The sequence below is a fragment of the Plectropomus leopardus genome, chromosome 4, assembly GCF_026936395.1.
Source record: "Plectropomus leopardus strain MGB_pleo_1.0 chromosome 4, ASM2693639v1, whole genome shotgun sequence".
Taxonomy (NCBI): Eukaryota; Metazoa; Chordata; class Actinopteri; order Perciformes; family Serranidae; genus Plectropomus; species Plectropomus leopardus.
This window is the reverse complement of record NC_142179.1, coordinates 16,143,004-16,167,809: the sequence shown is the minus strand read 5'-3', so window position 1 is coordinate 16,167,809 and position 24,806 is coordinate 16,143,004. Positions and strand designations below refer to the sequence as shown.

Here is a 24,806-nt window from a genome sequence, read left to right as displayed (position 1 = left end):
ATGGTATGAAATGTTGCACAAACTGCACAAAATTAGTAGATTTAGAAAATGATCATTATTTTTTTAACAGCTACTATTATTATCGTTAGATATTTGAAATTATGTTACAGAAATATTACAATTTTACACTTTTTAAAAACGTTTTCTATTTTTATTTGTTTTGTTAATTTTCAGGGTTTTTTTTGTACTTTTTACTAATTTCTTTCTCATTTTTGAGTCATTTCTTCTTTTCTCGCTCACTGGCTTCCTCCCAAGTTTTTTTACGCATTTAGTTTAATAGTTCACAACTAATCCATAAATCACTGCAGCTCTAACATGCAGTACATTTGAGTGTGTATTACCTGGCTCTTTTCTACTGAGGCGTTGTGTTTGTCACACATAGGGCTGATCTCCATGCCCCTCTCTCTCTCTCTGTCGCCCTGGCTGAAGAACTCCTCCATGATGCGGTCCGTCCACTGCCGATACAGCTGGAGAGGCTTGGTGGGGTTGCTCAGATCTGCACAGTGCACCATGTTCTGTAGAACCTGAATAAAACAAAAAAAAACGGTCTGAAACATGGAGCTCGTGATGACTGCATGTTCCATGATTTTAGGTAGGGTGAAGCATAAAGGGGCTCGATTACAACATCATTTACAACAGCGAAATGTCAGGATGAAATCACGTGATTTCAATGAAATAGTTGTGATTAGTGGATTTGCTTGCAAAGGTGAAGTAAATTTGTGTTTTCAGTGTTCAGAGTTCAACTTGATGAACTTTGATGCAACTCTAACCAACAGCAAACCTGACCTAGCTATAATGCTGCTGTGTTACATGACTCAGTTCGTAAGGACACCCAATCAAATTTTGCTGTGCCATTCTGTGGAGTGACCAGGAGGCACTAATGGTTTGTTTCTCTTGAGAGGTGAGAGGCTTACAGAAGCCTAAAGGCCTTTACATACTAGAGGCGTGACAAATAAATGAAAAGAAAACTATTTATACTAGCAGCAGTGCAAATTTGTGACTGGTACAACACTCGTTCAATAACATTTTTAAAAGGATTACTACCAGCTCGTTCTTCAGTAAAAAAGATAACATTTTGAGGTCCTTGTGGGGATGCTTGTGCTGTATCTGAGGAGGCAGAGGACAAACTACCGAGATCCTTTTGAGCTGGAGCCGCACCGGGCAGACTGTTTGAGCTAAATTTAAAAAATATATATAAAAAAGAATGACTGTATTTTACTGAGTTTCCTTTTAGTAAAAAGTTCAGAATTAATTTGTGTTCCCTCAGATAAACATTTATACAGTGTATGTATCTATGGCTTTTATTGTGAAAGGTAAGGATGGTGGAGGTATAGCTGGTATGCGCTGCGTTTCTCAGAGCAGAAAGGAGTAATTACGTCTGCCCTATAGGTCCACGCTATGGAGTCTCCTTGTTGTTGTCGTCCAGCTCAACAAGACTGGTTGATGCCTTTGTTCGCAGTGCAAAAGCTCAGAAAAACATATCTTGTTTTAGATGAAAAATACATTAAAAAAATATACTGATGATCAAATTCATTGCAGGAGAAACCTCCCCCCGGTGTGTGAGGGATTTAAATATTGCAGACTCTTCAAGGGGACGCAGGTATTCTTTCAATATACAACACATCGCCCAAACACTGAGATGCAAACTTGTCGTTACTGGTAAGCAGCTTTATTCTGACCTGTATCCTGTCAGAGTAGTTGTCCAGCAACAAGACGCCAGAGCTGGTCACCTTCTTGGTTTCCACCATCGTTTTCAGATCAGCCAGTAGATTCATGTGCTTGGACATGTCTGTTGCTAGCACCTGGAAATACCCACACAGTCTGTTAGTATCTAATACAGAAATGATGATGCCGTGCACATAATACCGTCATCGTTATATATTTTTTTCACTTACAATGTCAATGACCATCTTTCGCAGTGATTGTCTTTGTTTTTTGGTCAAGTTTTGGAAGATGTCACAGTTCTCCTCTTGTAGAAGCTTGAAACCGACTGCTAGATGGTGGTTCTCCAACACTGACGAGTCATTGTACATCAGTGCGAGCTCTGAATCTGCAAGGAGGACACAATTGATCATTTGCGTTAGTGGAAAAGTTGTTTTTCAGGTTTTAAGAAAAAAAAAATCTGCATCGTTACTATTGGAGGCAGAGTAGGTCCATACACTTGTTAGAAATGTAGGAGGGGCACTTCAATGCATGCACTTTGGTTAAACTCCAACATCTAAAACTTCTGAATAAAGATTCACAGCTATATTATTGATGTTATAAGCACGCATTTAGCACTTTGTCAAAAACTTTATTTTTGGGAGATAGTGGGTTCCTGTCAGCGATCCCTTGACACTTGGAGAAATGGACCCAGATGGCAATAATTATTGGACAGCAGAATACGCTTAGGTACTGGAAAAAACCCGAAGCACCTGCTTTTCAGGACTGGGTCATGAGAGGATGTCATGTAGGAATTGTAACAGAGCAGAAAAGTAATGACTCAAGTGTGGGTGATATATTGCTTTTATAAATACACAAAAGAGAGAAAAAGATAAAAGCAATTAAATAACAATAACTGTCAGGTAGATTGTATGTGTGTTTTTTATGTTCTTAAAAGTCCTCATCTGTTCTGAGGTTTAATATATTTGTCTATTTTATTTCATTTTTTTCTTTTCAATGAATCCAAGCTTCATATGCGCTCAGTGACATGTTTCATCCATGCCTTGCTCCGTGAGTGGCAGAAGAAAGCCCCAGCGTGTTTTCCGCTGAGAGGTTTCCCCACTCTGGGTCATTTGAAGGTCCTCTCGCTGTATTTGGATTTTCCATTAAGATGCATTAGTCTTGGCCACAGTGGAACAGAGCGGCAGAGGGGAGAAAGGAGATCCTGCTCTGTTGCTCTGTGGCTGACAGAAGATCAGTCTGGTGGCTCCTAACTAGGATGACTCACACTGCCTTTACTGCAGGGATTCCCCATTTGGGCGGCTTATGGGAAGCACAACACATTTTGTGTGTTGAGTGTGTGAGACGGTGCAGTGTCTTTTCTGTTCTGATAAGGCATTACTAACAGCCTTATGCAACGTGCACATTTGTAATGGTCTCCTGAATGGCTGTTTGAGGCCATACCCAGTGGATATAAACTCTATTTGTTTGTGTTTTTCTCTAAATTGCCAAATCAAGGTGATATTTGTGGCACCTGCAGCGATCAGTGAGTGAGTCAGTTAAAGCAGAGAGATAGCGGAGGTTGAGTCTCTGGCTCGAGGACACTTCAGCTCCAAAAACAACACCATGAGCGCTGTAACTCTGGTTAAAGGCTCAGGTCAGCCATTTGCATCACTAACCTTGGTGGGATCTAGTCAGTCAGATAGTTTTGCCTCAGTTTTTCCCACATTTTAAGATATCTTGTTTTCTGCCTCCATTTTTACAAAGGACGTGAACAGATTTTTGTTTGTGATGCTGACAGCAAGAAAAAAAAAGGTAAAAAATAGGTACTTTTAAAGATTTTTGTTCACATTGTGTTTTATCCAAAGTAACGGAGACACTGATTCTGAAAAGATACACGATGTTGCTGTAACTGTTTTGTAAATAACTTTTTAAAAGTAATAACTATTTGACATTCGAGCACTCTTGTACCCGTAGTACTCGAGAAACGGTCATGATCGCGAGACCACTTTCTGAAGCTCTCGTCAGACAAAAATGTCTCTGGGTTTTATTTCAAGACCAGTCAAAACCACAACTGCTGGAAAATCACAGAAATGCCTGTGCAAAAAAAAGCATGGTTATAGATGGATGGTTTTATTGATTTCAACCCCTTAGTGCTAGTTTGCATTTGTTTGCTCATAGTGAACAAAAGAAATTTTCCTCACTTAAAATTCAACTATATATACACACATATTACAATAAAGGAGTTAAATGAAGAGAAAGCTTTATTTTTTACTATCGGTGTTTTTATGTGAATGTGGATCTTTCAGATCACTTTGAGGAGTGCCTATGGTTTGCATGTTCCACATTTTATCTCAGTCTGTGATTAAGTTGTGGGACTCCCACTGACCTAGTTTTGGTCTCGGTTTTTTGTGGTCTTGGCTACAACACTGCCACTATCTTAACTGTTTCAGCAGTTCAAATAGGTCTAGTGTGATAGATGACATCACAAAGATGGCCACAAAAATGTCCGTAAGTGTAGATGAGATTAACATAAATGTGTGTGCTGTTGTTAAATGACTGCAGCAGCAACAACAACTACTTCAAAAAAATTTTTTTTTGCACCAGTATGAATAACCTGTCTGCGTCTACATCACTGCTGATTGGTCAGGGCAAAATAAAACCGCCTTCCAAACGGAGAACTCTCAAATGTAAAAAATAAAGTGAAAACAAAATTCAGTCTGATTAGTGAGCTAGTTGTATTGAGGGTGGAGGCCAACAACAACAATGATGGATACCTCACAAGCAAAAACCACCTGCAGCTGTCTGCATGGTTAAATACGGCAAGAAGTGAAGGAGAAAATTGTGATTTATTAATCTGTAGTTTTTGTAATTCGCGTGGCATAGTATTATCCCCCCTTTTTACCCCAACAGCAGCATTCAGACATCACAATATGTCAAACAGAGGTTTCCCTCTGCAGTGTGGTTTACTATAGCCAAGTCTTTTACTGAACAATCTAGTGTTACAAGGAAAAGGTACTATTGTGGACTGTATTGATTTCCTCTGTGAACTCCTCTTCCTTTGAATCATGAGTCTTCACGTCTGACTAAAAGCACAAATTGGCACGTATGCATGCGCATAATATGCATGTGTGTTCTACTTTGAACATTTCTGCCACACATGTAGAGTAAATGAGCATCAAAGTTTGGTTTATATATTAAATGTCATATATGAGAGAAAGGTTAACCTTTGAAACCTTTCATGTGCTGCTATCAGATTATTTAATCCTTTGAACCCTGAGCTAATGGGTGCAATCTTTTTGAAAAACGTGAAAAAAGGCAACTAGCAACTTGAAGAAATGCTCCACAAGTTGCAAGAAATTGGAAGATATTTTTTTAAAAGCTAGGGAAAAAATGTCTAAGAAAAAATATAGGGAAAAACTATATTAAATTTATCAGAATGAAATATTCAAAATTCTATTACAACATCATTATATTCTGTAAGCACTTTTTTCAGGTTATTAAATGTCTTTCTTTTTTAAAAACATTTTCTCTTTCTTTTTCAAAACTAATTTTCAGGTAATTTTCCTTTACTTTTTACTTATTTCTTGCTCATTTTAAGGCCGTTTCCGCTTTTGTTGCTCATTGCCTTCTTCCTATGTTTTACAAGAAATCAATCCAATTTGTTCAGGCTTAAAGGGTTAATTATCTGCAAAGTGTGTGTGTGCGTGCATGTGTGTGTGAGGCAGAGGCTACAGTGTGTACGTTCCCACCTGGGTATCAGACTGTGAGTGTGTTTGTGAATACGCACTAATGACACCTCTGAGCCACTGACATAGCTGCTCAGACAGCGCCATTTTTAGACTCACTGGTGTTGATGAGGAACTGGTTGGAGACACCAGGATGGTCCACGTCGTGAATTGCACTGGCAAAGATGGCAGCTAGGATCTCAAGGTCCGTGAACACAGCCTGGGAGAAAAAGGAGCGCAGAGTGGAGCAGGGAGGGAGGACATTGATGAGAGAATCAAATCGTTGGACAAAAATGTCCTTGCAAGTAATAGCCATTGATTGGACTTTGAGCAGCAGTTTGATTGAAGCTGATTGTGGAAGCGTGGACTGCGTGTTTGTGTGTGCGTGTGTCAGTGCATGTGTGTCTATTTGCTTTCACATGCGGCTCACCTCGAGGGCGGGGGTGGATAGCAGCACGTGCGTTGACTGGGTGACGTCAGCAGCATGGATGTTGTTATGGTAGGCCACATCGCCATGATAATGGTCTTCTAAGGTCATCAGGTATGTTATAAAGGTGTCAAGTGGAATTTTAAACGTTTTTAACAAGTCTCTCTCCTACAAACAGCAAAACACAAAAATTCACCATCGAAACATTTTGAGGATTTAACAAGCATTTGTTTTGTAGTGACAGATTAAGGCAAAAAGAGGCGACGGTCGATACCTGGAATATTGTGTACATCATGACTGTCAGCGGCCGATTCCCAGAGAACTCTGAGATTTTAAAAACGTTAAGGCCCCATTTATTCACATGCTCCAGCTCCTGGAAAAAGGGATTACAGACACAATTAGAAACAAAACACCCCTTTTTCCCCTTGTTATCAGTTCCTCCCTTCCTATTCCAAAGTACATTTCAGACAGCAGGGCTCCCACAGCTTAAAGCAGGTTAAATTTAAGACTTTTTAAAATGCTATTCTGAATAAAATTTCAGCCCAAATTTAAGTCCTGGTGTCAGCCATGCCACAAAATCTTAGTTAAATGGCCAATGTTTATTGAATTTGCAGTTCCCTATACTGTACCGGCTACAGTGACAGCTAACTAGCAGACAGCAGATCCTCTGCTCTGAGCATCGTGATAAAAAAAACCAAAACAAAACAAAAAGAGTGTTGTTGGTTCCACTATCCCGATCTGCATGTCATTTATGTGAGACGCATTTGGAAAATATAAAACAACCAACAACTCAGCAACTACTTTGAGATTTTATGACGCAACTAGGGCTGCAGCTATGGATTATTTTAATAATCAGGTATTCTACTGATTAATCAATCAATAATATAAATAATCAATCATATAATCAAGGAATCAAATAATCAATTTCTTGCTTCATTAATGAGCAGCAGTTAAAATATAAAAGAAAACAAAGAGATGGGTCCTTAAATGAACACCTAACTGGTTTGCTTTTTAGAAAAATCAACATTATTACTTACATTGCAACAATAAATAGGCTTGCTTTTGTATTGCTTTTTGGGGTATTTTACACTGTACAGGTGTGTGTTTGTCATAATAACATGAATGAAGCTCAGGCTTTCACAAACGGACTGCAGCATTTTATTTTCTGTGCTTGTTAACACAGTGATCAGTAAAAAGTTGCAGTTAATTTGCATCAATGATTTTTAGTTTCAGCCTTAAAGGCGACATCAAGAAAGAAAGATTTTTAAGACTTCTCAAAGACTGACTTCAGACTTTTTAATATTAATTAAGGCCTTATTTTTAGATTCATGAATTCAATGCCTTTTAATACTTTTTAAGGATCAACAGAAACCCTGAGACAGCGTGCTCTGAAGTTTTGCACAGTATGTGTACATTGTTTATCAGGAAACAAAAAAAGCACACCTTAGCGAGTTCATCCTCTGTCTCGGTCTTGACTCCGAAGCGAGGGATATTAGAGTTTGTGAGGCTGGAGGAGTGCTGCAGCTTTTTCACCCCGCTGATCTGAGACATGGGCTTGTTCTTCTTCTCCTTCTCTTTCTGCGTCTGAGGGGATGGCATTTCCACTTCATGTTGCTTGTCTGGAGGGACCCAGTAAAACATAAGCGGACAGTGAATATGAGGATGATGATGCACACTTTATTTTGAGTTTCTGTTTCAGTGTTTCAAACTAAAGTAAGTTTGGGAAGTACTAAGCTTAATTTAAATTATACTGTGTGAGTTGTGTGAGAGTTTGTATATGGGTTTTTTGACATAGTTTTGCTGTTGTTATCCCCTTTGACATCAATTCATCAAGAATTTTCTCAGTTTTTGCAAAAACTTTCTTCACAAAGTCAACATAACTGTGTGAGCAACTGATGGTCATTTAGGAGGTGAAGTATTCCCTTTAACAGGGTTACAGAAAAATGATGCATATTTCATGTGTTTGGCCAAACTCGACACAACAGACTCACTCTGAAGTTTGGTAACATATTAGTTTTTTTTAATTCCAAACCAGTAAGTCCATCTGAATCATCACTTACCGAGGAAGGTGCTGGAGATGAACTCAGACACCTGGTTCCCAGAGCGGCTCATCTCTGATAGGTGAGTCAGCTCCCTGTTCAACATCCTCTTGAACTGAAAGAGGGACACACGCAGAGAGAAGAGGGGTTTCACAGTGTGTAATACAGGGCAGAAAATCACTATATCCTTTTTTTTTATACAGCTGGTACTAAGAGGTAAAATACTCACATTTACATAAATCTTACCCAAATAAACTATGCTCATTTTACTATAAATGTTCTCAAAATATGTTTGAGACCACTATTACAAAACCGTTTATTAGCTAAAAAATACATTTTCACAATGAGAGTGAAGGAACAAAGTGCTTTCACAAACACTCCTGCTGGCTGCAGCCTGTTACTAACAGACTCTTGAAATTTCCAGTCACATCACAAGAGCTGCACCCAGGGACATCAACAATTCTGACACACACACATTCACACACGCACACAGCGGGTCAGAGGGCTACTGCCAGGGATGTACGTAATAAGTAACCCAATTTCTCAGTTTCTTTTTCTCAATTCCAGTTTTTCTCTGCCTCACCGCCTGCTCCTCCCTGCCTCTACCTCACCCCTCCTCTCTTCTCTTTCTCCTGTGCCTAATTGGAGTGGCAGACCCAAATTTAGCTCCTGGTTTTTGATTTGAGGACTAAACTGATTGACGTTGTGGAGGAGAATGCTTGAAATCAGGGATTTTCCAAAGTGAGTGGAAAAACAATCGAGTCACAAAATGGTTTACCTCTTAAACAAATTTGCTGCATTGTCTGAATCATTCTGGCTGTGGTCAAAATGCATAATGTATGTATATTGATTACATATATACCTACATCAGTATTGATCACTTAAAATAGACCATTACAACACTGCAGAGTGCTTAGTACTGCGCAATTGTGTATTGACATCCTATTGAATAACACCCATGGGCAAAGGACCATCTGTAGTGTGCTTTTGTCAGGTAATAGTGACCAGAAGAGTAGAAAAATCGACACACGCTATGTAGAGCCGTATTTAACTTATTATAAAAAACAAATAAATGAAATGTCAGTGACATAAGATCCCTGAAAAAAAGAGTCAGAATCTAAAGACATTTGCTTTTTTAAATAAAAATTAGGGCTAACCTAAAAAAAGAAACATCCCTCATTACGTCAAACAAATATGGAGCAGCTCAAGTACCCAGAGGATTGTTGACCTAAAAAAAGTCTTTACAGAGCTATGAGAGATACTGATTTATTCCATCTAAGAGCCTTTGTGGAAACAAAAATCCTGAAATGTCTGACAAGCATCTAACTGTTTACAGGTGTGGCAAAGGTGCCTTCGCTTTTAGATCCAAACTCACTTAAAGTGAAACTTTGTCTATTCTTTACCACTGTAAAATCCAGCTATGTCCACATCTTTTAAATACAGTGCAAGCACCATCTGCTCTCCCTATCACAGATACATCAAAATGGATGATGGATCCAGAAATGTCACACCTCCGAAGCATTGTTCAACGGGCGACATGTTGGCGAGGAGCTACACAGTATGCGCTTTCTATTTGTGGCCATGTAACCCTGCATTCACATCTGTGTCAATGATAACCCAAAAATAATTACAAAAATAAGTAAATTAATACTGCAACTCTCTGGAAATGAATTTAAACAATCACATTAAAACAGGTACAGAAAAAGACCTGAATATTTAATTCAAACAGACTAATCAGACACCACATCTTACCTTTATATATCCCCAGGACACAGAGAGCAGATAATTTGCTTCAGGCATTTTGACAAATCAACAAAGCAGATCCAGAAACAGAAAGGTTTAAAGCCGAAAATACAGTTCAGGTGATGAAAGCATTAGACAGCTAGTGAAACAAAAGCAGTCCACAGCTCTCGCTACTAAAACACTTCAACCTGAAGAGCCACAAGAGCTTGCTTCAATGTCCATAAATGAAGCATCACGTTCCCATCCTGGGAATGTCCACAGAAAAGAGCCCATGTTCCGGGAAGCAGAGAGGCGAAGCAGATTCTGAGCGAGGAGCGGGAACCTGGCTCCCCAAAGATCCGATGGGAGCATATCGTGACCATACACACTGTGATACACACTGACATGCGCACATGCACACTCAAACACACACACACACACACACACACACACACACACACACACTCAGGGACACACTGCTGAGGTTGTGAATAATTGATGATGGTGCTGATGCTTGGTAGATGCCAAAGCACCAGGACAGCGAAAAAAATAAATAAATAAATAAAATTCTGTCAACAGCTCCCAAACTGGGCTGTCTGCCTGCCTGACTGCCTGCCTCTGTGTGTGACACAAGCTCCCATGTGAAGAGCGCAGGCTGCTTCTCTCGCTGTGTCACATAACAGCAGCAAATCAGGGCCCAGATATGGAAGAAGTGTGAGCTCATCATCACCACTGATTGGCTTGGATTGGAACAGACTTGAGGTCACCTGCTGTGTGATTGGCTGGGACCGAAGTCTGTGGAAAATGTACCCCTCGCTTTTCCTTCCATTCCTGCAGTGTAGCGGGATGTGGTTTTGCGCGTGCATGTGTGTGCACATATAGTGCACCTTTGTTTGTGTGCACACAAGATGTATTTACATCACATGCAACAGTATGTGTGTGTATGTGTTTGCGTGTTGAATGATCTAACCTTCTGCACAGTATGATGTACAAGCTCAGGATACCTCATTCAACATGAGACAAAACAGAAAAACTGAGGTCAGCTTTCACGCCGGTGTTCATGAGAGATGAGTCACAGCAACATCACTGTTGAGATGATGTCTTATGTGAAAACCAATTAATTTTTTAAAAAGAGTGAGCGTCACAGTTATCTAAAGTGGGCTCAGTAGGACAGAAACTGAAAGCACTCTTTCAACATGAGCTGCTGTGTGTGTCAAGAGGTTTTCGCTGTAGTTGGAAACAAGGACCAAACCTAATTGAAGGAATAGATTCATGGAACTTTTCCATCCGTAACAGTGCGAATGAATGGTGTATTTATACAAATCATACTCCATGAACATATTAAATGTCTCTGGTAATAATTTCTACGGCCACTAATTCAATAGCATGTAACCAGTTACCATTTTACCCTCTGAAACCTGGATTTTCATCACTTTTCTTGACCATTTACATGCCTTTAACAAGTTTTTAAACCTTTGCACCCTGAGCTAATTGGTTTGAGCTCTTTCAGAAACAAGGAAAAAAAGGCAATGAGTAACAAAATTTTTAGATTTAGATAATTATTTATCATAACTATTATCTGTTTTTTATAGGCTAGGGTAAAATGTCAAGAGAACAACATATAGAAGCATAAAATTATTTCACAGAATTATTATAATTTTAAGCTTTTTTTCAGATAATTTCCTTGCTTTTGTTTGCTGTTGTTTTTGTTTTCTAACTTGTCCATGTTTTTGGTTTGTATGTTTGTTTTGGGTTTTTCAGGTAATTTTCTTGTACTTTTTACTAAGTTCTTGCTTATTTCTGGGTAATTTCTTCTTAAGTTGCTCATTGCCTTTTGCCCATGTTTGAAAGAAAATCGAGCCAATTAGACCAGGTTTTAAAGGGTTAAGATGTACTAATCAGGATTTTCCCAAAAAACAATGTCATACAAAACAGCTTAATCTTGAATCATGGATCTTAGTCAGGGGTACCAAACATATGGCTCATGGACCAGAACTGGCATGCCATACAGTCCAATTCAGACACCTAATATTGATGCTCTTGTGAAGACTAAGAGGTGCCAGACCAATTTAAACAGTGGAAAACCTTCATGTAAAATGCTGCTTCAGAGGTTTTGCCACCCTGAAAAAAAACGAATGAATAGTTATTGTGATCTTATTTGAATATATTAAACATTGTGCAAAATAATTTCAGCCAGCAGCTTCAGTAGAAAGAATCGTATCAGACTTCTCAAACTCTATTGCTAAGGCACTGCCAAAACTTTAGATATGTAAATAGTTTGAAAGGCAGGAGATACCTTAACCTGCCTCCTCAATAACTTTCATTTTAGTTTGGTGTGGTGTTGCCAGCATTGCTACACAGCAGTGAAAATGTATGGGAGAACACACATGTAATCACAGTGAACAGTAGACTGAGTAAATGTGGAAAAACTAATAATATATTTTTGAAACTGCATTAATTTTCTTAAGACATCTCTGGCTGTTCATCATCTGTTTTGTGAATGGATGAACAGTTTCAGGATGTATTTCTATAAACTAATGTGTTGTTTTTTGTAGATTACTATGCAATAGCGTTACTGGTCTGACCCACTTGCGATCATATGGGGCTGTATGAGGCCAATAAACCATAATGAGTTTGGCACTCCCTTTCTGTAGCTCAAAGCTGTGATTCAGAAGGGAGTACACCTCGTCTTTCTTTCTCTTTGTGTGTGTTTGGGCACATATGTGCATGTGTCATGTGTCTGTGATGGTCCAGTGGCCACATGGATTGAAAAGGGACCAAACCTGTCTCTGCTTACTTTACACATCACCTCTCCAGCCAGCCTGGCACTGTGAGTAATTTACAGCTACGCTAAAGCAGATGAGACAACAGGCTAACTGAGATCCAGCAGCTTTGATTGACTCCAAGCCAAGCAGGCCAGCACAGGCCCGGGACACACACACACACGCACGCACGCACGCACGCACGCACGCACGCACGCACGCACGCACACACACACACAGTTTACTCCCTGCAGAAGTATACAGCATACACAAATTTAACGCCCACAGACACCCCTCCCATCCAAACACACTCGCTCTCACCGTCACACAAACACACACACACACACACACACACACACACACACACACACACACACACACACACACACACACACACACACAATGACAGCTCAGCCAAGAGGTGTGAACACAAACTATTGGGTAGAAATTGGAAAGTGTCACACCAAGCTTAGCTGTGACATGTGTGTAATTTGTTCTTTGGCAAAGTGACCAAAAATATCTACTCCCTTTAGTATATAGTTCCTGACATCTCCAGATCTCTGTTGCATTTGTTTCTTTTTTTATATTCCACATTTATTCTGGTGGCAGACACCCCCTCTCTACAGAATACAGACAGAGCAAGTACTGTCTAATTGCTGCTACTGTTTTTAATGAATGTGTCACTGACAGTGAGAAGTAGGTCTGCTGTCCATTCATGACCTTAAGAAAACGTGGAGCAGGATATCTGTACAGCATGTAGGAAGCTAAACAGTAAAGGTACAGGGTTACTAAGACTTCAGTGCAATATACAAACAAAGAAACTATTACTATACCTGAAAGATGCAGAGATAAAGATATCAAATTGACAATGAAGTTAGGCAAAGAGCTATTCTAATCAATAGGGATACTGACGTACAAGAAACCTTTTTAGTTTAGAAAATCCAAAATCTTTCAGCAACTTGTTGTTACTGGAGAATGATTTCAACCAGCAAATGTAAGACAGACAAGTTACTAACAAAATAATGACCCAATAGAGCGACTTCTCCTGGCTGAAGTAAATCTCACTTAGAGGAGCAGTAAATAGTAAAGTGCAGTAAAAGTCCAAAAGTATATAAGGGTGGTATCTATACTGATCATGTGCTGCTTTCAACCCAAATAAGCAAAAGCCAAAGTGGGAGCACCACAAATGTGGGCAAATGTGGGTTGTGTCCGTAGGTGCAACATTGTATATATCTAGAAAAACAACTTACAAAGGCAGTAGAGCAACTTATCACCGCGATTTTGCAGTTTACTACATCCCCACTACCCATTGCCCCATTTTTGAAAACATCTAGCACCAAGGAGGGACTTGTGTTTTTAATTTTTTCTTAGTTTGTCCCACAACACCAGCATGGAAGCTAAGCAATGTCCTGATGTGGACGGGGCTTCAGCAAAACATATTTTAGCCACCTAAAATATGAATATCAGTTTAAGTTGACACTGTATTTGACTATTCCACAGCTAGTCGATGCGGCAATCGAGTCTCATGATTTTAAAACCTCATACAAGCTGAAGAGAATGTGCTCACCTGAATGTATGACAGGTGCATCTGTGGAGGGTGTATTTTATTTCATTTGTCTGTTTATTTCTCTTATGTGGTATCTATAAACAAAGAGAGAAACTCACATGCACTGTCCCACTTCCTGCTGACACAAACAGACCTTCATCAGGTATATCAGATATACCTGATGAAGGTCTTTTGGACTGAAACGTTGTTTTATTCATTCAGTAAATATGTCAGCAGTAAGCGGGACAGTATGCAGGAGTCGATACAACACACTCTGGACTGCAAAATATATGCTGTCATCTCAAAGTCACATCCTTAACATCCAAATTCACAACCCCAATGGAACTGAATGCAAGTCCAATCCGCATCATCAGTAAATGTTGGAAACAGTTGTAGGAGATGGCTTTGTGCTGTGGGGATACACAGCTTTTGTATCAACAAAAGGGAGATGTATTTAAATGTTGCAACGGACACACTCATATCTCCAGCATTGAGGTTGTAGTCAGGTTGAACAGTACGTGAAGTGGTCAGAGGAGAGGATCCAGGCAAAAGTTGGGCGTAGAAAACACAGAAAGTGTCTCCCTAGATGCTTCCTCAACCGTGCAGATGGCCTAAGGTGAAGGATCTACGCTAACCGAGAGACCTTTCTTGTGGTTTTAGTTATTGTAGCTGTCACTCTAAATGGCCACATGTTTACCTCACTAAGAATCATTTACCTTATAGGATGCCACTACTTTTTCAAAATTAGGTCAAACTGTGAATGACGCTGTCTATAATGCATTATCAACATACTTATAATGTGTTAGAATCTGCTTACAACAAAGTATGTGGTTATAATGCTTTACAGCAGTAACCATAACACATCATAAAGCATATTACAGTTTCATGACTTATACGGTCAATTATCATACTTCAGAATTGTTGGACATTTTTTCCGAGTGTATTTTGATTCTCTTAAGCCGGGCCAATCAAAACTATTCTAATAGGGGGCAGGTTTGAGATGATGACTGACTACACATACAGAGAAAGTCAAGCAAACCTTTCATGACGGGTGAAGTAAAATGAAAAGTGGCACTGAAAATACTCCTGATTCCTGTTCAGCTATAACCCCACAACTTGTGCTACAAGAATCAGTCCTCGTGAAATGATGGGATCTACATTTGAATTGGTATTTCCCTGTGCCAGAGCCAAGGTTCAACAGAGGCTGCTAACAATCTGAATCATGACATAACCAAAACACTGGGAAAATTGGCTCCACAAGCTCTTACCGAGAAACGACTTATTTCTGAAAGGGTCATGCAGTTGATAAGGATTATTTTCCTTGTCCTATCTCTGCAAATGATCAGACCATGAAGAGGCATGCTGATCAAACTTGGCCACCACTAACTTTTGCTGAGGCAGAGCCTGAGGAAAACCAGGGGCAATCTCAAAATGGTGTACACTGTTTAGCTAGTTTCCGGATTGAACGACATGTTTCTTCAAAACGGTGTGCAATGAGCTTCCAGGCACATTTTATTTCGATTGGTGGTTGTGTCAGAGGTATTACCCAATCAGCAGTGATTTGTATACAAATAAATGTCTTGTGGACCTTTACCGCTTATACTACATTCCACACTTGCTTTGGCCATTTTAACACGTTTCCCATGCCAAAAAAGTAAGTAAATAATAAAATATATTTTATTGTATCATAACCTACTGTACAATACCGTACCGTACCACATCGTATCACACTGCATTGCACCCTATCACACTGTATTGCATCACGCTGTATCTCAACTGCTATGAATGCTACAACAGCAATAATGCTGAACATGTCTTCTCCCTGGTGTGAGATCCTTTAGGGCAAACAGGCCAAGTATGTCACCTTGTTTGACCTGCTGTTACAGAAGTCTCTTGATGTTAAAAAGTAACGCCAAGTATGCTGATATTCAGAAGTGACATGCATTCATTTACCAGGTTCTGACAGAGTCTGGTTGTGGTCATTATTGGGGATGTCGAGAGCAGAGGGAGCGGTGCTGCTTCTACAGAGCAAACACGAAACAACAGCAGCTATATTATGTGGGACATAACTGAAGACACAACTATGAGTGGTGATTTTCACAGGAATGTCACTGGAAATCTCATTCTGAGGAAATGAGATGAAGATTTTGTTTAAATATAATTGAATTTACATCAAGGGAATTCCATTTCCTTGTTTCTTTTGTCAGCATTTCCTTCATTGATGAATTGAAGCGTCTGTTGAGTGCTGATAAATGAAAGTCTGCAGGATACAGACACAAAGTAAAGGCTATGTGTGGGAGATGTAGTGACTGTATTACCTATGATGTGTGTGTTGCCAGAGTGAGATAGCAGGCTGGTTGGGCCTGTGGCTGTTGCCATGACAACCGGGGATAGCTGTGCTACTGAGCGATGGTGAGACAGCGCATGTTACGGGTTTATGCTATTTCTTTAATCTTTTCACTTTTAAATGGGGTAAGATGTCCCTGATCATACATGTGACCACGGTAACATCATCGGTGAGTGTGTGTGCATTTGTGTAATTCCTTTGTCTGTCCGTCCTCCCTGCCTCTCCTCTTGGTCCATCCCCCCGCGTGTGACATCACAGTGTGTGACATCACCAGAGCCCAGAGCTGATCAGCATTCAGAGCGGCACAGCAGCCTCCCTCCCTCCACACACACACACACACACACACACACACACACACACACACACACACACACACACACACACACACACACACACACACACACACACACACACACACACACACACACACACACACACACACACACACATACTGGGAGCAACTGAGCTTGCTCACAGCACAACTCCCTGCCTGCATGACGATGCCATTACTAACACACTTACTGTAGACAATATAACACAAACAGTCCAATGTGCGCTTTGATGGCCGAAAATGCATCAAGGCACATTTATACAGCTCATATGGAAACCCAACATGACTGTAGAAGTAGTGAGCTCCTCAGGCACAAACAGTAACTGCTCTGGGTTCATAAACACCTGACAAGCGAACAAGGAAAGGGGCAAAAGAGCAGGTCACATGCACAGGACATAATGTCAATTTAATATAAGACTACCTTTCTCAAAATTAATCCAATCAGCAACTTATAATGTATTGAACTGATCTGCTCCTAACAATTTTCATAAAGTTGTGCTGTATGTCATTGAGCAATAACACCATTATCACTGGATCACTGGCCATACAGTATAGTACATTGAGATAACTGTAGAGAAATGTCATACATGTCATGTATTTTATTTTTTTTTTCATTCATGTTTGGAAATATTTTTTTACAGGTACAAATCCATTCCAAATTCAAAACAGTTTCAATACTAATTTTTGTTAATACACTGGTATCAGTTGCACGTTTTGCTTCTCTTTTAAGTTAATGTTAACTACATTTATTCTGCTGCTCTCTGCTACTAAACAATACAAGAAAAGTCTTTGGTGTCATTTAAATTATAATTTGATGCACTCGATATCTATTTTACCCTATGGTATCAAACACTGATACTTTTGCAGGTATTGTATTGAAGTAAGAAATTAGAGTATCTTGACAACACTAATGGGAATACAGCTGTAAGTGTGAACTGCTTAAAAGTCTGTGTATTTATAAGAAATTGATGAAAGAGGACCTCCTTTATCCTGAGTGAACCTGTGAATACAGTGCAGCCAATTTAAGTGTCAGATGTTGATGACAACCATGCATAAAATCTATAACCTGTAACAAACACTGTTTATATAATATACAGTATATAATAGTGTAACCTTGTGAAAAGATTATGGGTGTAATAAGTCGATCTGGATCGATATGTCAATGCAGTCATCAACAATCCAATATTATCCATGCAAAGTGAAAACACTGATGCTTAATTTCATCGTTAAGATACACCTCTATTCCTAACTCCTTCCTCAAGATTCGAACAAGAAAACACAATGAGGATATTTACCGATATTGTCTCATATCAATCACAGGCCCCTGAACTGAACCAAATCAAAATCATTTCGTGGCAGACCTTCTCATGTCAGCAAGTATCGTATCATTGTCCAAAGAATCAATAAAATAATATATTGTGAGTTACAACCTTCCTAAAGTTCATTATATATACTATGCATCACATATACCTCTAGCACTGCACTACACTACACACAGTACGCCACACTCAAACTTAAGTATAATAACACATCCTGTACACATTAGCCACAAAACACACCATGGTGAATCCTGGGTGGCAGCTCCAATAAATAAGACAAGAAGTGCATTCATATAATTAGGAAACTGGAGTCTTACAAAAAATTCAAAAAAAGTATGTCCAACATATGCTAAGATGTTGGACCTCAGAATTAAACAAGTTAGTGTAAAGTTTTTGTCATTCTTACCTTGTTGGAGGCCATCTCGCTGACCGAGTGTCTCGTCTGCAGCGTCTCCAGCTGGTCCAGACACCAGTCCAGCTCCTCCAGGGTCTCAGTGGCCAGTTTCTGGTAGGCCTCCTCTGCAGGGGCAAGACAGGAGGGCAAGGGGTCAGTAAGGGCCCGCTTCAGAGGGCTAGTGGACGGTCCAGGCCCGGGGTCTCCCACCCCACAAACAGCTAAGCTGGGATACCCCGAGTAGACACATGGGTGACTCTTCATACTGGACAGGTGAGCCAGCTGTGCGGGCTTGGAGTTTTCCTGTATCCTAACCCGCAGATGAGCAGTCACAGGTCGGCTGTAGAAAAGCTCACTGATTCCCTTGGAGAAAAAGAAACCCTCCAGTGCAGTCCTACAGTTCAAATCCTGGATTCCTCCTTTTTAAATGTAAGTCAGATACAATCCAAGGGAGTACAGTTGCACGTGATGGATGGCAAACGACCACCCTGAGTCAGTTCTGGGTGTCCAAATGGATGTTAACAGTGAGAAAATCACAGCAGAGAAGAAACAGAAAAATCATAAATCTCACACAGACATCTCTCATACACAGCACACACGTCACAGTCAGCGATCTAGGTGTGTGAGGTTTACGCTATCATTCATAAGAGAGTATGTAATTCCAGTCATGTAGCAGGATGAACAGCAGTTTGCTTAGCAGGCCCATGTCTGCCACAGGAGTGATGGAGGGAGGACAGGGACGGTGGAAAAGAAGATCCAGTGAGAGGCTCAGAACAAGTCGAGATCCATGTCAGCACTGTCCAGCAAAGAGCGTGATGGTTCACAGCACCCTGACATGGTTAACAAACACAAAGACATCTCAAGCACACATACACACACACACACTCGGATGCAAACAGACACACACATGCATTCATACACACACACACACACACATACACACACTCACACCAGACGAAATGCTAACCATAACACATCATGATTTTGTCTCCTTAGCCTCTCTGCCAGTGAAAATATCCATAGTATCCGGGGAAGCAAAGGTTATAATCCGGTGCTGTGTGTGTTGGATGGTGTTTCCTATAGATGCTGTGTGTATAGGGGGTGGGCTGCTGTTGCTTCGGCGTCCCTGGTAGCCAAACGTGCTGCTCTCCCCAAGCTGTACCTAAAGCCTGAGAGGACTGCACTGTGGATGGGGAAGGGAGAACAACAAAATATGGACTGGAGGAGGAGGAGGAGCGGAGCCAGAGATGGGAGCTCCCTATGCTGTGTGTGCTTGAATGCCACTATGTGTTCAGCATACAAATACAGCAAAACAGAGAGGTAAACAAATAGATGGCTGATGATATGGTAAAGATGGTGGAGGGTTAGTATCACAAGCATAAGCACATCCTACGCTTTTTTTTTCTTTTTATTTGAAATTGAAGGTATGCCTCTCTCAAAGTCAGCCTATGTTAACAGAAAATGTCACCTTGTCAGAAGCCAATGAATATTGATGCCTTGACTAATTTGGGAAAGCATGGGCTTTTAATGCTATGTGATCTGTGATCCAGGAGGGGGTCACTTTAGTTTTAATTCGATTACACAGACAGAGAAGACAGTGGCAGATTAAAATACACGAGGAGCACATTTAATTACAGGATGCCATATCAGCTTTAAGATCACACGTAGACCCTAAAATACAAATATGATCCGAAAAATGAGGGCCTCTTTAATATTGATTACACATGTAAAGGCTATAGAACAATGAAAAAAATGTGTTAAAACTATTACCTAGCTTTCACTATGCAATTTTGCTTGCCTCCGGGTAAGAGCTTCATGGATAAATGAAGGATCGATTTACGGCACAAAAGGATGTGCATGTCCAGCGTTAACTAAAAGAGTAATTTTGCAGTGAACAAGTGATTTTGCGGTTGTCATTACTGTCCACAGTGGTAGTAGAATTGGCAGAGGGTGGAACAAGTACCTCTTGAAGCTATTAAATGAGAGTTGTGAGTCCATGGCATAAACTGTATATAAAGATGGACGAGTGGCCCCCACTTAACCCCGCTATGCTTAAGTAAAGCTAACATATCTGGGATGCGCCGGATGCAGCCGGAGTCTGCACAGTAGCGATATCCACAGTGGGGGAATTCCCGCCAAAACACCTGTCCGACCAATCGCAATCAGTCCAGTTGAATGCAAGGGCATGTATTGGCACACACAGCTGTTAATCATAGCAGAAAATCCCACTTTTGGATAATTTAATAACTCATTAAAAACGAACTGATCATAAACACGATTACTCGAACAAACATCACAATGATGAGAATGACCTTCAGTGACAGGAAAAAATCTTTAGAAAAAGTTTATTTGGCGTGTACTTAGTTTTTAGTTTGGCCTATGTCCTATTCACTAACATGGAGGGGCGGGCTTTATGACCTGTACTGCAGTCAGACACTAGGGGGCAGTCAAGACTGAAATGTTACACCTTGGGAGCAAGGTCATGTTGTCCATTTTTATATGGAGTCTATGGGTATGATCTCCCTGGATAAATGGAGGCTCGATTTATGGCACAAAAGGAAATGTGTCAACCACTGAGCGACAAAAGCTGGAAGAGAACTCTACTAATAGTTTTTCTAGGTCCAGTGCTAGATAATGGAGTAATTTCGCAGTGACAAGTGATTTTGCAGTTTTCATCACTGTCCATAGTGATAGTGGAGATGCCAGAAGGCGGTACAAGTATTTCCTGAAGCTATTGAATGTAGGTAATCCACGACAAACAGAGTCCAAAGCAACAGTCAAACTCAAGTAATACTGGGTCACAAAAACTATCACTTTCTTTCATTTTAAAACAAATAAAATCTAATTATCTAAAGTTATTACAAAATTACCTCTTCAGTGAACGTTTTTTCTTCTCTATAATGTGTGTGGTGATGATGTTTTTTCGTGTCTATTGCTTGTCTGTGAATAGTTGTTAAGCTCTGAGGAAAACGGAAAGCAACCTCGCTAGTCTTCAACAATATTATCACTTCGAGATGCGGGGGTACAACTGGTTCAATTTCAATTGTGGGGGTACAATTGAAATGTTAAAAACGTGTTGCTTTCAACCTTAAAATACAACAATACTGCTTTTCCCACTTTCATTCTGGGAAAATTTAAAGTAAATGATGCAAAGTTTGCAGCTCTGGGTTACCTGAGTAGTTGAATATTTCTGTGAGCTATCACAATTTGGAGTGAAGGATCATAATGTATTGTCAGTTTGGAAACATTCACACCATTTTTGTTTAAATGCACGACTATTTAGTGTTTGACAGCTGACCATCCCTGAACCTCTTTCGTCACCTCCTATTCTTAACAATATCCCCCCTCTCCTGCTTCATTGTCTTTGACAAATCTCTTCCTCCCTCCTTCCTCTCCCACACTCCTTGTTTCCTCTGCTGATCTCTGAACATCCTTCCTCCTCCCTCTTTTGTCTCCTTTGTGTCTCTCCCCCCTTTCTTTGCCTCAGTCTCCCTTTCTCTCCCTCCGTCTCTCCCCGGTGTGGTGTCAGTGGCTGGGGTGCTACTCTTTCTGACAGCAACTGCACTGACGTCAATGACATTCTTCTCATGCTTAGTGCGACATCAGACACCGGCGCTCGGAGAGGCCACTCTGCTGCACAGACGCAGGGCTGCAGCCAAACTATGTACCGGAACAGCTCGACGGTGAAGTTGGACTGTGAGAGACGAGAGGGGAGGATGAAGGAGAAAAAAAAGGCAAAGACAAAGAAGCAAGAGTAGAGGGGATGCTGAACTGCTATGAAGAAAAACTGATGTGATATCATCTGTTTAGATAACTAACATATATTGTAATTTAATTATACATCAGCCCAAATGCTTGGATGTCCAATAGCTTAGGACTCTTCAGTAACATTTCAAGACGGCATAATGTGCCAGTTACAAAATATATGAACTCCAACAGACAGCACTGTGCTGTATGTGTCCTTTACCAGTGTAATGCTACTTTTTTAAAAATTTTCTATTTAATGATGTTTAGTTTCACTCTGATTCATTCCTCATCTTCTTCTTGTGTTGTTTTATACAAAAGTTTTTTGTCCCTCTACATGGAGCTTCAATATAAACTCATGTTGTCAATGATGTGGGGATTTAAACGGTATGGATAAAAAAAGAGTACACTATTGGTAAAATATTTATCTTTAGTATCTCAACTCTGCCCCATATGGCTGGAGGAAGAATTGTTCGCCTCTTTTAAACCTTTGATAGATTTCAAGAGGTCTAAGACATTTAAACAAAATATCCTGTTTATCTGGGACCTCATATAGTAACTCAAGCCCTGTTGTTTCCATATAAAGTACAAGACGCTGTACATGCAAGAGAGAGAGAAAGGTAGAGTAATTTAAAGTCGTGGCCTTACTCATATATAGACAATAGACTAGTTACATCCGCCATACAAACAAAAAGTTTGCAAAACTGGAAAAACTTTCTGGATTAACTTCATGATATGATAAATGTTAAAATTATCCATGTACTGATATAATGCATTGTGATGAAACTTGTGATTTATATCCCTAAACGATATACACCTGATTTTCTGCCCATCTGCAGGTAATATTGAGATTTTTTTTGTAGCTTTTGTTGCCTACTCTTATTGAGATGATGCAGGCATAAACTTTTCCAAATGTACACAATCACTGAACAAAATAAGAACACTATCTCAACTTAGGTTACATGTAAAACATGCCATGTTTATTTTTATGTACCTTTTTTTTAACAAAACTGTAAAACTGATTGTAGTTTAACAGGCTTGGTTGATGCTTTCCTGGAGACAATCATCACAATATCTGGGGCTAACGACACCTACTTCAATAAATTAAAGTCACATAATTAAAGCCTAATCTTATTGCCCTGTCATACGCAAAAAATGTTCTTTTTGGGATGATGCAAAACACTTTATAGACTTTACCTTTTGATATTGATGAAATGCCAATTTTACCGCGCATCCCTACCGTGGATATTATTTGAAACTTTGAAACATGTCTTATACCCTGTTTGCTTTGCTAGTCTCATACTGTTGATTATGATTCAATGCCATTATATTTAGCTTTAACCAGCATCTATTCTCATCCACAACAGGTAAAAGGTCCCAAACCTGACAAATGTTTTTCTGAAAATTAACTTATAGCTGGGAAAATGACAAGCAGGAAAGGACGACAGTGTGATGAGGAAAGAAAGGAAAGTAGAGAAAGAGCGAAGAAGCCTAAATGTAACCCTTCTTTGGTTCACTAGTATCTTTCCCGACTGATTAACTGAGTTACTATTAATTATTCTTTCTTTGTCGTCTTTTTCTGCATGATGACTTGGTCGCTGCCTCAATAAACCTTTGCATTACAAGTAGTCAATACTCTAACAATCCCGCTCATGACTCACATCTGTCACCAGTTTATGGTAGGGCCCATAATGGCTGTGCACCAGTATGATTGTGTTCTAAATATAACACAATGTCATCAGTTCCTCATATATACGCAGGTTATGTATAAGGTTCTTGACAGAAATGTCTACATGGATCTCTGTCAAATGTGGAAGAAGAGAGCACTTTTTAAAATGCAAATACAATATGCATGAATGTGTGTGCTTATGTGCACAGGGATAATTTGACTAAACAAAGCACGGTGAGATTATTTATTAATGGTGGAGGTTATATGGTCTCCCCTGCAAACACCAGCCAGGTTACAGCCATTGATACTGCTAAAAAGCAAAGTGACTGTCAAGGACAAGTCTATTCTCGCCATCTAAGACTGTCTGTGCCATGTGTTCCTCTCAACAAAAACTCTTTAAGTAGGCCAGACAGGCTGTGCAGGAGACGCTGTCTGTCTACTGGTAACAGCACATCAGACTATTCAATCAGGTACGAATTTCTATGGCCTGACAGTTCATTATTGAAACAAAATCTAAATCTATGGTTATGAATAAAATGTTGTTGGCCTCATGGCACTAACCTGATCTCTGAAAGATCTGATAAACTGTAACTAAACAATTAAAAGATGAATATCTTCACACACATACAGGGGTAATGTAGACTTAGGAAAACAGTTTTGCCTTTAAACATTAGGTGTCCATATGTTGTCAACTTTAAAATGAATCATCAGCTAATTTAATGATTGATGAACTGGTTTGAGTAGTTTCATAAAAATGAAACTAAATAAAAAAAGTCAAAATTCTCTGATTTAGGCTTTTGAATATGAATATCTTCTGGTTTCCCTCTGTGACAGTAAGCTGAATATCTTTGAGTTGTGGACAAAAGAAGACATTTGAGGATGTCATCTTTGGCTTTGGGAAACCCTGATTAATTTTTTAAATTTTTTTTTACCATTTTCTGACATTTTATATACAAAACAACTAATCGATTAATCATGAAAATAAATGACATGAATTTAACCGTTGGTTGGTCCTAATATGCATCAGATGAATGTGACATGTCATCTTGTAAAGTGCCAAATAACCGCAGACATTGAACATTTTTTCACAAGTGACTACCTCTCTTGCCAAACTTCTATAACTGTTAGCTTTTTAAC

The 24,806-nt window shown here is 39.7% G+C and overlaps 1 protein-coding gene across 5 annotated transcripts in view; it reads right to left on the bottom strand.

Moving 5' to 3' along the window:
- Nucleotides 1-24,806, bottom strand: part of pde4d (phosphodiesterase 4D, cAMP-specific) — a 242,955-nt gene that overhangs the window by 5,485 nt on the left and 212,664 nt on the right. For all 5 annotated transcript variants that reach the window (XM_042487565.2, XM_088076639.1, XM_088076640.1 and 2 more), the window contains 9 exons: nucleotides 18,269-18,381; nucleotides 7,857-7,950; nucleotides 7,240-7,415; nucleotides 6,071-6,169; nucleotides 5,800-5,964; nucleotides 5,490-5,589; nucleotides 1,896-2,050; nucleotides 1,680-1,802; nucleotides 342-524 (listed from right to left, as the gene is read on the bottom strand). In XM_042487565.2, the coding sequence (XP_042343499.1) occupies nucleotides 342-524; nucleotides 1,680-1,802; nucleotides 1,896-2,050; nucleotides 5,490-5,589; nucleotides 5,800-5,964; nucleotides 6,071-6,169; nucleotides 7,240-7,415; nucleotides 7,857-7,950; nucleotides 18,269-18,381 (1,208 nt within the window). The remainder of the gene's footprint in view (nucleotides 1-341; nucleotides 525-1,679; nucleotides 1,803-1,895; nucleotides 2,051-5,489; nucleotides 5,590-5,799; nucleotides 5,965-6,070; nucleotides 6,170-7,239; nucleotides 7,416-7,856; nucleotides 7,951-18,268; nucleotides 18,382-24,806) is intronic.